Here is a 12,019-nt window from a genome sequence, read left to right as displayed (position 1 = left end):
TTCTCCACCTCATTATATGCCCACACAATGACAATCAGGGTTGATGTTTTTTCTTCCCAATAGCTTTTGCTATTGCATTTGTATATAAATACATGTTTTATTCAGACTTAGTGAGCTGTTGCATTTTAGCTGTCAGCTATATTAGAGCAGTGGCTTCAGTAGGGCTCCATTAAATCTACTCACAATGCTTCTCTTCTACTTGGAGTTTGAGCAGGAGTGGCTCTTCTGAATCCTTGGTGTCCTTGACTTATACATACCATGAAAATTAGAAATAGATTCTCTTGCTGTTGAAGAGTCAGACTTCAAAACAGTCAATGCTGCTACCTCTGTTTCTATTAATGTATATGGAATTTTACTGCTTATTTCCCTAGGACCAGCTCTAGGTCATCATTTCACACTTCATTAAGTCCACCTAGAATATGTGTTGGTACCAAATTCCCTGGCAAATTTTGCCCTCTGTTTTTTTTTAACCTCTGTCTCTACACTATCCTTTCAATAGTGTGTCAGAAATGAAATGCATCAGCCAGACTAGAATCTCCCACTGAAGTAGATTATGCCATTACAGTATTCACCAGCACCTCCTTCTTATCTCTTTTTTTGAGTACTGCTGTGTGTAAAGTTTTCCACAAATTCTTCTAGATCCTTTTTCTCTTGAGAGGATCAAAGATAGAATGAGTGTGAGAGACAGACAAGCAGGAGGAGAGTTCAGCTGGCAAATGCTGCAAGCCTGGGCCTCGAGGTGCTCAGCATTATCAAGACTACCATAAGACTGAAAAGCTGTATTTTTAATCGCCAAGACTCAGGTGTGCTGAGCCCTGCCCTGCAGATAGTAATTCGACTGGCATCTCCTGCCTGCTGCTCTCCTGGCCTGTGAGAGCTCAAGGGCTGGAACAGCACCCCAGCCCAGGCTCCTTGTCATGAAGGGAAGGTCCCTGGGGGACCCTTTAATGTGCTCCAGGGCTATACCAAGATGAATTTGATACTGCAAATGCTTTAGCTGCCCTCACCAACTGGTGCTGGGCAAGCCACAGCAGCAAATCAAGACTGAGCCTGCTGTAATACACTTGTTTCTTTGGAAGTGTCTGGGCTGAGGGCCTGTTTTTGAGGTGCACTTTAGGTGACCTACATGTGTTGCTTGGTCCCCACGCAGATATGGAGCTGGAGCTGGGTATGTCCCCTGCTCAGCTGCCAAACTCATCACAAGCCACTCATGATATCTGGCTGTTTTCATTCAGGGCTCACCTGGGGCTGGGCAGAAGAGCTGAGCCCACACACTGCCTGCCTTGTGTGACCCAGGAAGATGGTGGGAACACACAGTTGGCAGTGGAGTGCAGAAAATGTTTGCTCTATGGAGCAGCTCACATTTGGATGCAATGTGCAAACGGTAAGTGTAGTTATTGCTGGGTGAACTTCACCCTAAGGTAGGTGATGGCACATTACCAGCATAGATGTGGTGTATTGTAATCCATATTCTACGTGTCTAGGAGGTCCTTTTGAGTTTCATATGCAAGGAAATGCATCTCTTTCATCCATTTGAGATCAGCTCAGCTGGTGAGAGCATGGTGCTAATAATGCCAAGTTCACTGATCTCATTCCTGTATGAGCCATTCACTTAAGAGTCAGACTTGATGATCCTTGTGGGTCCCTTCCAACTCAAAATATTCTGTGATTCTGTGTACTCTAACTATACTTTTGACTTTTACACTACTCCTTGCTATGTACTACTGAGTTGCAGCAGTTGCAAGGCAAGTGTCAACAGTTAATGTAGCTTCCAGCTGTATTGTATTATAGACAGAAGTATTTAATACAAATCTTTTCTAGTTCATCTACTTAAGTACAAAGTTGAGAAGGATGCTAATCTTCCTAGCAAGGCTTCTAAAGCTCAGTTCTGAATCGAGGGACTGATTTCCATGCAGTGTTTACTTGTGAAGGCAGAGCTAGCTTTAGCATTCCAGAGGTACCTTATGAATTTACAAAGTCTGTTTCTGTGGGGAAGCGAAGATGTCTTATTTCAGCTCTTCAAGTAAGTATCATATTCTAGTCAAATATTGAAACCAAATTCATCATTTCACATGTGTCGGATAGATTATAATACCTCTACTTGCTAATATTTTCAGCAGTCTAGGTCCCATTTCCAAAATCCCTGGGTGCACCAGGTACATTAAACTCTCTAAGGATGTCTTGCAGCCAGATTTTGAAGTATATGTGGGTACCTCACAAAACAGATAAGCATCTGTAGGCATCTAACAGGATTTAAAATGCCTTCTTACGTTGTTTCCAACAAAGTTATTTTTTTTCCTCCTTCTGTTGTGTAAGTTACTGTAAAAATCAAAACCTAAGAATACTTCTGGAATCTTTGAACTTGTGCTTTAGTAGATGCTTTTGAAAATCCATCTCTATTTAAAACTCCCCATTGTGTGAAAAAAACCCCCAAACAACCCGCCATTCATATCACTGGGATGATTGCAGTGCTACAGATCACAGAATGTAAATGTGACAACTTTTCCCAGCTCAAGGAATTCAGCATCTGAAGGTAACAGGCTGTGTGAGGAGAATAGATTATCTTCAAATTATTTTTCTTCTCTTGCTGAAAACAAATGATTAAACTTCCTAATTCCTAAATATGGTGAATTTTCTTGTCTTTCCTGATTCTTTTTTTGGGGAGAGTTGCCCTTGTTCCTGAAATTCTACCTCTCAAAATGCTTTTGCCTTACCTGCTACAATTAAGCTATTGTTTTTCGTAGGAAAGTGGCCTGGCTTAATTCAGGTTTGTGCCTCAGAGTAAACTGAAATGATTAATAGCTCTGTGTGTGCCTAATGATGTGAGCCCTGCATCCACTAAAGCACCTGTCTCAGTGTGTAACCAGCCTGGGTTCCCTATGGTGCATGGCTGCAGATTCACATAACAAAAAAGGCAATTAGACAATGTTAGGGATTTGAATTTAACTAACAATGCAGGGAAATTGCCAGGGAAGGATTAGTTATCTCTTGCCTGATAAAAACAGGTATCTCTGGAAAACTTTTTAATTGTCCTTCCATAGCAGTTCCATATGGAAAGTCTTATGTCTAATGAAGACTGTCAGGGTTAAGCTCTGAAAACAAAGATCTGGAAAGCTGAAAGTGTTCTTAAATTACCATTTCTGCTACCTTCTTAGATCAGTCCTAAATCTGCCAGTTGCTGCTAGTTTTGGCCATGCCTCTAATGGCAATCTGTTGTGTCCAAGCAGAAAATTCTCCACAATTCCAGCATCATTTTGTGGTCTGAAAATGACTCCAAAAGGATGATCTGCAGCATCTGGATTTTGAAAGAGCTGCATTAATAGTATTGCCTTATTGTGAGTCTTAGAAGGTATATAAGTTCTTTCTTGTGTCTGTCCTGTAAGACACTGTGCATACTTCTGACTTGTGCTGGTCCTTCTGGCCGGACAGCTGCTCTCTGTGTGTGGTGATTTGTTTTGAAATTTGCTCCATCAGCTGCTGCACAGTGCAGCTTTCTGTGTTGGCTGGTTATTTTGATCAGTTGTGAGAGCAATGGGCTGGCTGGCTGATTGCTGAGGTGTTCCTCCTGGCTGGGTGACAGGCGTGCTGGCTGACCCCAGCCAACTGGCTTTAACTCCAGTGGGGGACAGCTGCTAATATTTTCCAAGGCATCCAGGTGATTTAGGAGCCCATGGCTCACCCTGAAAGCAGTTGATGCATTTGGAAAATGTTACTGTATTAAACTCACCCCAAAGGGATATAGTGGGGCTAATTTATGTTTGCAAGAGAGCTTGGGGTCTTGGATTCCTGTGATGTGAATATCTTGCACTCTCCTCTTTGTACAGAGGCAAACAAGATCCATTCCTGTGGTTGTTTCACCAGACAGTCAGGCTGTGCTAAAACTACATCTGCTGATAAGAAAGCAACTTCTAGATAAATCATATAGGCAGGTCTCTGAAGCCTAGAAATAAGAACTTCTGGCTCCAATAACAAAAGCCTGGCTGCCCAGCCTAAGGAAGGCTGCCTACTGCTCTGGTAGCCATCAATCCATCGCCCTTCCTGCGGCACTGCCAGCTGTGACTGTGTGACCAAGGCTGTCAGAGCTGGTGGGTGTGGTGGGGATGGCAGTGGGCTGCCAAAACAGCCAAAGCCAAGCTGCTCTGCTGGCTAGTCCCAGCAGGCACCTAGGGGACAATGTGGTGGTCCTTTTCTGAGTCTTGGTGGCTCTGGTCTTGGTTGATACCCTTCATGGCTCAAGAGAGGTAGAGACATCTGAAAGAGGGTTGAGAGAGGTGCTTCATGGCCCAAGATTAGAGAACAAAGGGTTACAACAACAGGGAGATGTGTAGGAGACCTGGTTACCAAGGAAATGTGTGTTCTACCTGTTTATTTTTCATTCTTGCTCACATATTCCTTAAATACCTTTCTATTCCCCTGCTGCAGAATAGGTATAGTGGCCTGAGCCGATCAGCATGTGTCTGTGATGCTCCTTGTGGCAGCCAACTGCCCTTGTGTCCTCAGAGAAAATAATTAATTAAATTTACATGTCTCTTACTGAATTTTCTGCATGGGTCTTTTTAAGTCTTGGGCTGGTCATTAGGATTTTTGTGGCTTGTGTGTAGCAATACTGCATGAGTTCTTTAATAAACCATTCTGAGGGCAAAAGTGTCTGTATGAGAGGGTAAAAGAGGGGCTGGGTGGCTTCTCTGTAAGTGCCTGAAGTGAATGAGATGTGAGGGAGAAAACAAAAGATTAAGAAATAGTTAAAGGACAAAGAGAACTATCAATAAGAAAGAAAGGAAAATACTGAGGAATATTGCTGATGGGTTTTAAATTTAAACTTGGGCAGGCAATTTCTTTTACACACTTGAGGAGAAGAAGTTGGAGGGAGACTTGGTTGCTGTTATGCTTTCAAATTATAATCTAAGTGCTGCCTTGATTATACATCATTCTGATTGCTGTGGTCTAATGATTAGAGCATAAAACTTGGAGAAAAAATATAGTCTGTTTTTCTTGACTGTAAAAGACTTGCTGGGTGGTTTTGAATGAGTTATTTCACTTCACTGTTCCTCATTTTCCTGATCTGCAAAAGGATATTAACGCCTATTTTTGTGAAGGCAGTCTGAGAAACGAAATGGAAAATTCTGTATAAATGTCAAGTGTCATTATTATTGTTCTTAAACTAATCCATTGTAGTCAGCTGCTTTTATAGTTTTTATGAAAGCAAATACAATGGAAGCTACATAATTAACTGCGTAAAAACGTTGTTTTATTTAGAAAAAGACAAAAAGTGTCTGAAAAAATGCTGCAGTGGGTTGCCTTTTTTCATCAATTGCAAAAAAAAAAACTTTGTTAGGAGTGGACCATACCAGGTAATAATTACTCTGAAGTATATGTGACACAATTATGAGAAGTAACAGGCTCTGATAATTTTTGTTATATGTTTGGCTCACTATTTTCCTGGCACAGTCAAGGATTTTCAGTTATTTTTGAGCAAGTAAGAATAAAAATGTATGTGTTTACTTCTTTGCCAGTATCTGGGAGGTGAAGTTTCCTCAGGCTTTAAAATCCTAATTTTCAGTTGAACAGTTTGCAATGTCTGGAATTTACATCACTAGAAGCTGTACAACAAACATTGACACTTCTTGGTGAGGCGGATATGACCCATCTTTAAATACAATACTGTTAGAACAAGGTAATGGAACTTTGTGAAAAGGTGAATCCCATTACTTTTCGCATTTGCCTAAATCCTGTTTATCTGAAAGGCAATCCTACCCCTGTCAATTCACCTCGAGAGTGGACAGTCCCAGTGATTCAGCCAAGGGCCTCATGCAGAAGGCTTTATCAGTAGGGCATCTGTATGGCAGGGTGCTCTTGATCCAGGACGCTGATTATGCTAGCAAAATTGAATGTTTGCCAGCTAAATTTGTTCTACTTTTCCTGAATTCCTCCTGATACGAACAGGATTTTGCTGGTGTAACTGTGTTTATGTTGTGAAGGGGAATGTGATATGAGGTTTTTCTTTAAGAGAGGGCACTTTTGATCATAGGTGGTATGTCTTTATGCATTTGAGTAATTTGGCAAAAGTCTGTTATATGGTCTTGGCCTTAACATGACCCCAGAGTGAGTAACTTGTGACCTGTCTGTCCTCATCAGCATCAGTACTGCTGCCTTCCAGGACAGCCCAATTAAGATAATTTTATGGCTGCTGCAGGACAACTTAGTATCTGTAAGGCAGGCTGTGTGCAACAGTCCTGGCTGTTCATTTTTGGTCCCCAGTGCCTGCATTGCAGCCACGTCCTCCTCAAAGTGCTTTCCTCCGTGGGGCACACATGCCTGTTTTCTGCAGGTTCACCTTCAGACAGCTCCTCTGTATCTGTGAGCTTGCTCCCTCTAAGCCCAAGGCTGCTCAGGTAGAGGCATTACATCATTTGCTGAGCAGAATGGGTAGAGTGATAAAACACCCCAATGCAAATGGCTCTGGAAGATGATGGACAGAGTGCTGGTGTTAGAATAATTACATGAAAAGAGTCAAATCTGTTTCCTGGTAAGTCAGGTTCATTCAGAAGAAAGGTTTTAATTACATTTCAGCAAGGTATTGGCCTTTAAATACAGATATCATTTCACAAAATAATTAAGAGCCACTTTGAAATGGGGATTTTGTTTGGTGATTAGTTACTTTTTTCCCTTTTAAATTTTTTTAAAAAAATTTGTACTTTTGAGGACATTTATGAGGATTGCTCTTTTCTTGCATGGTCAGCATCCTACCACTGTTTGTACCAGGTATAGTGAATGCATTAAGACTGTGGGAAAGGGCAAATAACTCATTTTCCTGAAACAGTGTATATGCTGGATCTTTCCTTTTCATCTTTTGATCCTGATGATGAAAAATTACACAAAATTTATTAAAATAATGGGATTTTCATTTTACAGAAAAGTCTAGTGTTGGATTTGTATTCCGTCAGTGAAGAGTTAACATAAAATGTTCTTGGGAATATCGGACTGCTCATGGGGCTGTCAGTGAAGCTATGAAGAATTTTCTGTGTGTAACAGCACTGGGAAGCAAGACCATTTTTCAGGGTAAGTACAATAAAATTCAGGTAACACTCTTCATCAGAAAACATTTGTAAGAAAAATGCTGAAAAACATTCATTTAGTTACACTATTAGGTATCTTTTATTTTCTTTCTCAATAAGTATAGTGAGTGTACATACACACAAAAAAAATGCCTTGCTCTACCATTATTCTGAATTGCAAGTAGCAAATGACATTTTCCTCCTTAATATGTATTTTTCAAGAAATGGAAAGATGGATTTAATTTTTAAGACTGTGGTCTCATTGCAGTTCCATGTCAGGAAAGTCCTCTGAGAAGATGAGAAAATGCAGGCAGCCGAACAAAGGAGCCACAGAAAAGAAGCCTCATCTCCAAGAGCTCAACAGACACATATTGAAATGAGCTGACTGAACCTCAGTTCTGTGTCTTTTGGGCTCAGCTTTGGGGAAATGAGGTCCACTACAGATTTTCTGATTGCAGAACTAGAGGCTTCCTTGTGCTTTTCTAATGGTCACTTAGGGTGGAATGACAAATTCTGCTTTGCCATGACAAAGTCCAGTTGGACATCTTCCTCCCAGTTCTCCCAAAATGGATTAGAGTGAATACAGACAGAGACAATAAGTAAACTATGATGTAAAGTTTATATACAAGAATATAACATTTATCTGGAGTATTTACAAGGTTAATTAAAGCAATATTTTACAACTCTTTCAGATTAACCACTAGGTATATTACAGTTAGGCTACAGATGGTTTAATTTGCAAAACAATTTAAAAAAAAAAAAAGGTGGATTCAGATCAACCAGCTCCAAAACTTGTACTTCTTTTTTTTTTTTTTTTTCTGAGAGAGGGCTCAGACTTGTGGAAAGTAGAAAGTGAGAATGGTTAATATACTCTTACTGGTGCCTATGTATCACATGCAAGAGTCGTGAGGTGACCTTTGCAGCGCTGGCGCGGGTGGGAGCCGTGTCAGCCCCGCGGTGCCAGCCCTGCCGTGCCACCACAAACATGCACGCACACAGAGAAGCAGCAAGATAAATGAACCAGCATTACCAAAACCAAGAGGGAAAGACCTCAGAGCAAAGTCACATTTGCAACCATAAAAAAACCCCCAAGCTTTAAGCGAGATATTTTAATGCTTCCCAAAAATAGTCATTATTTTTTTTTATTACATTTTAACCTATGTACAAAAACTGAGGGGTTCTTCCCCTCTCGGGCAGCTGTGCCTCGTGCCCACAGCATCTGGAGGCTCACAGGGGCCAAAGCAGGAAGGAGCTGGAGGCCCAGAGAGCTTGGGACAGGGGTGGCTGCTGGAGGACAGCCAGAGCCGAAGCCACTAACACTGCAGTTTGCGGATGCTGCGGGAGAAGCGCTTGAAAGCCCGCTGCCCCTTCTGCCACCGCTTCAGCGAGGTGATCACCAGTTCCCCAGCCTGCTTCTGCCCCATCACCAAGTAGGGGACGTTGATGTCATTCATCTCATCACAGGTACACTGGAGGCCACCTTTGAGCCAGAGCACGATCTTCCTCAGATCTCTTTCTGTCAGCCCATTCAGCTTGTAGATGGTTTTGCTCTTTGTTTCAGGGGTGATCTTGGTATCCCCATTGATGTAGGCAATCTCCTTCACTTTTATCTTCAAGGCTAATAGAGCAAGGGGAGGGGGAAGCGGGGGGAGAGAGAGAGATTGAGAGGTTTTTTTCCCATTAGTGCACATAAAGAGGACCTGGGGAGGGAGGTGCTCTATTGCTAATTAAACTGTCAGGGCTGACAGAAGAGGCAGCAGGTGGCTCCATTTCTAAAGCCACAAAGGGCATGCAAGTCATTTCGGTTTGAATCAACCTTAGGGTTGAGGTTTTTTGGATTTCTTTTCTCCTCTTTCCCCTCCCCCTCTTTCCCCTTCCTTTCTAAATTAATATTTTTTCCAGCTTTTCTCCTGTTTGCAGCAGAGAGAGGGCAGGTTTGCTACACTAAGCAGAGCGCTTTTTTTTTTTTTTTCTGGGAGAGGGCAGCTTTCCTGAAAGTAGTGTTTGAAGGGGAGGCGGGGAGGCAAGTACCTAGACTTAATCTGAAACCTGATCTCTGCTGCAGCTCAAAACTTCTACACTTAATTTATTAGGCTGGAGAGGATTTTAGGCAAACCTGTAAGGAAATGATATTTCACATGCATTGTTTTTTTGAAAGAATAGATCCCATGGAGGGCAAATTGGTCCAACAGCTGCATTTGATTTGGTAAAATAACTAGGAGGGGGTTACAGGGCTCTGTAAGAAGCTGTGGGGCATGTTTAGCTTTAGGAGGATTTATCTGAGTGCAATTTGCCAGGCCAAAACTATTGATTGTTTTAGCAATTATGTCCCACAATCTTAGTTTCAGGGTTTGGGTGGGTTTTTGCTTGCTTTTTTTAAAGAAAGACTTTTGAATTTTTGTAGATACTTATACTACAAATCTGTTTCCAGGTATTAAACACTGACCTATTGTAAAAGGATTCCCCTCCTTATTCCCTTTTGCTCTTGAAATGCTAATGTGTGGATAATGTGTCCTTCAGTTGTCTGTGTTGAAGGGGCTTTCTTGTCCTCCTCTAACCCCAGATCTTCCCATTAAGTTTATATCCCCAATTGTCTGTGCATTACCTTCTCTGTCAAATGATATATAGAGCTTCATTCTTAATCTGCAGAGAGAGTATTTCTTACGATACACTGAGATTGGTCATGCAGCTCTGTCTCAAACATCTAAATGAAGCTTTGCTCTACTTCTCCCCAGGCAATAGCCTGCATGAAAGATTCTCTTTTTTTTTTTTTTTTCTCATTTTACTTTCTAGTGGGTTTGCCAGCAACATCCACATAAAAGAGCACTACTTCAAAACAGTAAACAGAAAGGAATGATAAAAAGGGCTACTTTTTACTCCAAGGTGGAATTCTGTGTTTCGTGACTCAACGGTCAAAGCCCTGCCTTTTATTCAGGCACATCTCTGACTGACTCCACTGGGAGCTGTACCTGATCCTCGGCTCCCAAGTTTCAAGCGAGAGGAGCTCTGCTTCCACTTACCAAAGTCGTTTTTGCAGAGGTTTTCCACGATGTCATTATCATCTTCATTTTTGTTTTTGCAGGCGTCACAGACCTTGGGTGCTGCAAATGCAAGCAACAGTCCCCGTCAGACCCGGGGAGAAAGGAACAGCAGGTGGCGTTGGGAACCCTTTGGGAATGGCCAGCTTTCCATCCCTTCACCCCAGCGCCCGCTCCTTCTCCCCCCAGCCCCGGAGCTGCCCGAGCACTTTGTGCCGTCTTATCCTGAGGCAGACCCGCTACAGGGTCACGGTGGGCTTTTAAGGTCACGCCTCCACCAAAAGTTTTTGTTTTAGCGGGTAAAAAAGTACAAGGGGAGTGGGGAGGGAGGTCGGAACACGACACGGAGCACCCCAGCTCCGCGCTACAGCGGTGACTCTCGTTCAAGGCGATCGGATGCCTTGGATCGGATGCGGCTCCAGCGCCGATTCCAGACCTTCCCTGTGAGGATGGAGATGGGCGCAGGCCGATGACAGCTCCCCGACGCTGCCTGCCGTTTCCCCGGGCCCCTTGGAAAAGCCTCCCTGAGCCTGGTCTGCGGCCACCTCTCCGCTCCCCCCGTCCCGGAGCCCCGGGGCTGAAGGCAGACGCCTTCCTTCCCCCGCGGAGGGGCCCCGCCGTCGGGGTAGGTGCTGCCGCTCCGGGGGCGACTCGGCCGCTCCCTCTTACCTTCCCTGGTGACGGGCAGGATGTGGTCGCTGCTGGCCAGCGGGATGCACAGGTCGTTGTCCTTGGGGAAGCGGCTGCAGTCCAGCATGTCGGGCCAGGGGAAGCCGAAAGCGGACATCACCGGGGCGCAACTCTCCTTCACCTCCTCGCACAGCGAGTGGCAGGGCTGGATGATCTCGTCCAGGTCGTCGATGCAGACGGGGGCAAAGAGGGAGCAGAGGAACTTCCTGGTGTCGGGGTGGCACTGCTTCTGCACCAGAGGGATCCAGGTGGACGCCTGCTCCAGCACCTCCTGCACCGTCTCATGGCCCAGCAGGTTGGGCAGCCGCATGCTCTGGTACTCGATGCCCCGGCACAGCAGCATCGGGGCGGGGATGGGCTTGCAGTTGGAGCGCTTGTAGGAGAAGTCGGGCTCCCCGAAGGGGAAGAGCCCGGCGGCCGAGCCCATGCACTGGGACGCCAGCAGGAGCAGGGCGCAGAGGCGGCGCTGCATTTTGGGGCGCGGAGGAGGCGGAGGGGGGGCTGGCGAAAGGCTCGGGGGGCCGGGGTGACGGGGCGGGCGGCGCGACGCTACCTCAGCCGCAGGCAGCGTCCCCCAGCCCGGGCTCCTGCTGCCAGGCGGGGACGGAGAGTCTGAGCGAGATGCTGGGGCAAACGGGAGTTTTCTGGATTTTTTTGTATGCAAATAGCAGGGGGAGCGGGGGCTGGGAGGAGCCTGGTGACAGCCATCCAGAAAGGATTGGTCACTACTTTCTCGGTCTGCTTTTGCTCAGGGGGATTGTCTTTTGGCAGGAAATCTTTGGAAGGAACATTACCGTGCGAGCACGGAGAAGGAGGGAAAGATCCCGGCGAACAAAGAGCCCCGGGGAGCTCCTGTGCCGGGCAGGGGCGGCGGGGAGCTGGAGGTGAGCTCTGCCTCTGGCACAGCTGCTGCGGAGCCGCCGCGCTCCCCCGGCACCCCCTGCCCGCCTTTGGAGCTCTCGCTGCCACGCACGGGAGATGTGGCTGGGCCGCTTCCCAGGCCAGGGGCGAGGCTGGCGGCTCCCTCATCCCCCGGGGCGTGTCTGGCACCTCCGGCCGTTCCCTGCGATGCTGGCAGGGCTCGCCCCGGGCTGGAGCCGCAGGCAGAAACTGGGGCCTGCCGGCACCCCCGGCCCCAGCGTCCAGCCCTGGGGCTGCCCCCCCATCCCCTCCTGCTGCCCCCCCATCCCCTCCTGCTGCCCCCCAGCCCTTGGCTCTCCCCTGCCCGGAGCGGGG

The 12,019-nt window shown here is 45.7% G+C and overlaps 1 protein-coding gene across 1 annotated transcript; it reads right to left on the bottom strand.

The window, feature by feature from the left end:
* Positions 1–7,184: 7,184 nt before the first annotated feature.
* On the bottom strand, positions 7,185–11,349 carry SFRP2 (secreted frizzled related protein 2). Its single transcript, XM_058803991.1, has 3 exons — positions 10,763–11,349; positions 10,076–10,156; positions 7,185–8,673 (listed from the first exon to the last, which is right to left on the bottom strand). Exons 1-3 carry the CDS (start codon positions 11,253–11,255, stop codon positions 8,369–8,371), a joined length of 879 nt encoding a protein of 292 aa, XP_058659974.1. The 5' UTR covers positions 11,256–11,349; the 3' UTR covers positions 7,185–8,368.
* Positions 11,350–12,019: the final 670 nt, after the last annotated feature.

The sequence above is a fragment of the Ammospiza caudacuta genome, chromosome 4 (assembly GCF_027887145.1).
Source record: "Ammospiza caudacuta isolate bAmmCau1 chromosome 4, bAmmCau1.pri, whole genome shotgun sequence".
In the NCBI taxonomy this organism is placed as follows: domain Eukaryota; kingdom Metazoa; phylum Chordata; class Aves; order Passeriformes; family Passerellidae; genus Ammospiza; species Ammospiza caudacuta.
Note: the sequence above shows the minus strand (reverse complement) of the source record. Positions and strands in the feature narration are given on the sequence as shown.

Coding starts and splice junctions, on each gene's coding strand:
- SFRP2 (XM_058803991.1), bottom strand. CDS start 11,255: ATGCAGCGCCGCCTCTGCGCCCTGCTCCTGCTGGCGTCCCAGTGCATG. Junction 10,157..10,762: donor CCTGCCCGTCACCAGGGAAG/GTAAGAGGGAGC, acceptor TTGCATTTGCAG/CACCCAAGGTCTGTGACGCC. Junction 8,674..10,075: donor CCTCTGCAAAAACGACTTTG/GTAAGTGGAAGC, acceptor TTGCTCTATTAG/CCTTGAAGATAAAAGTGAAG.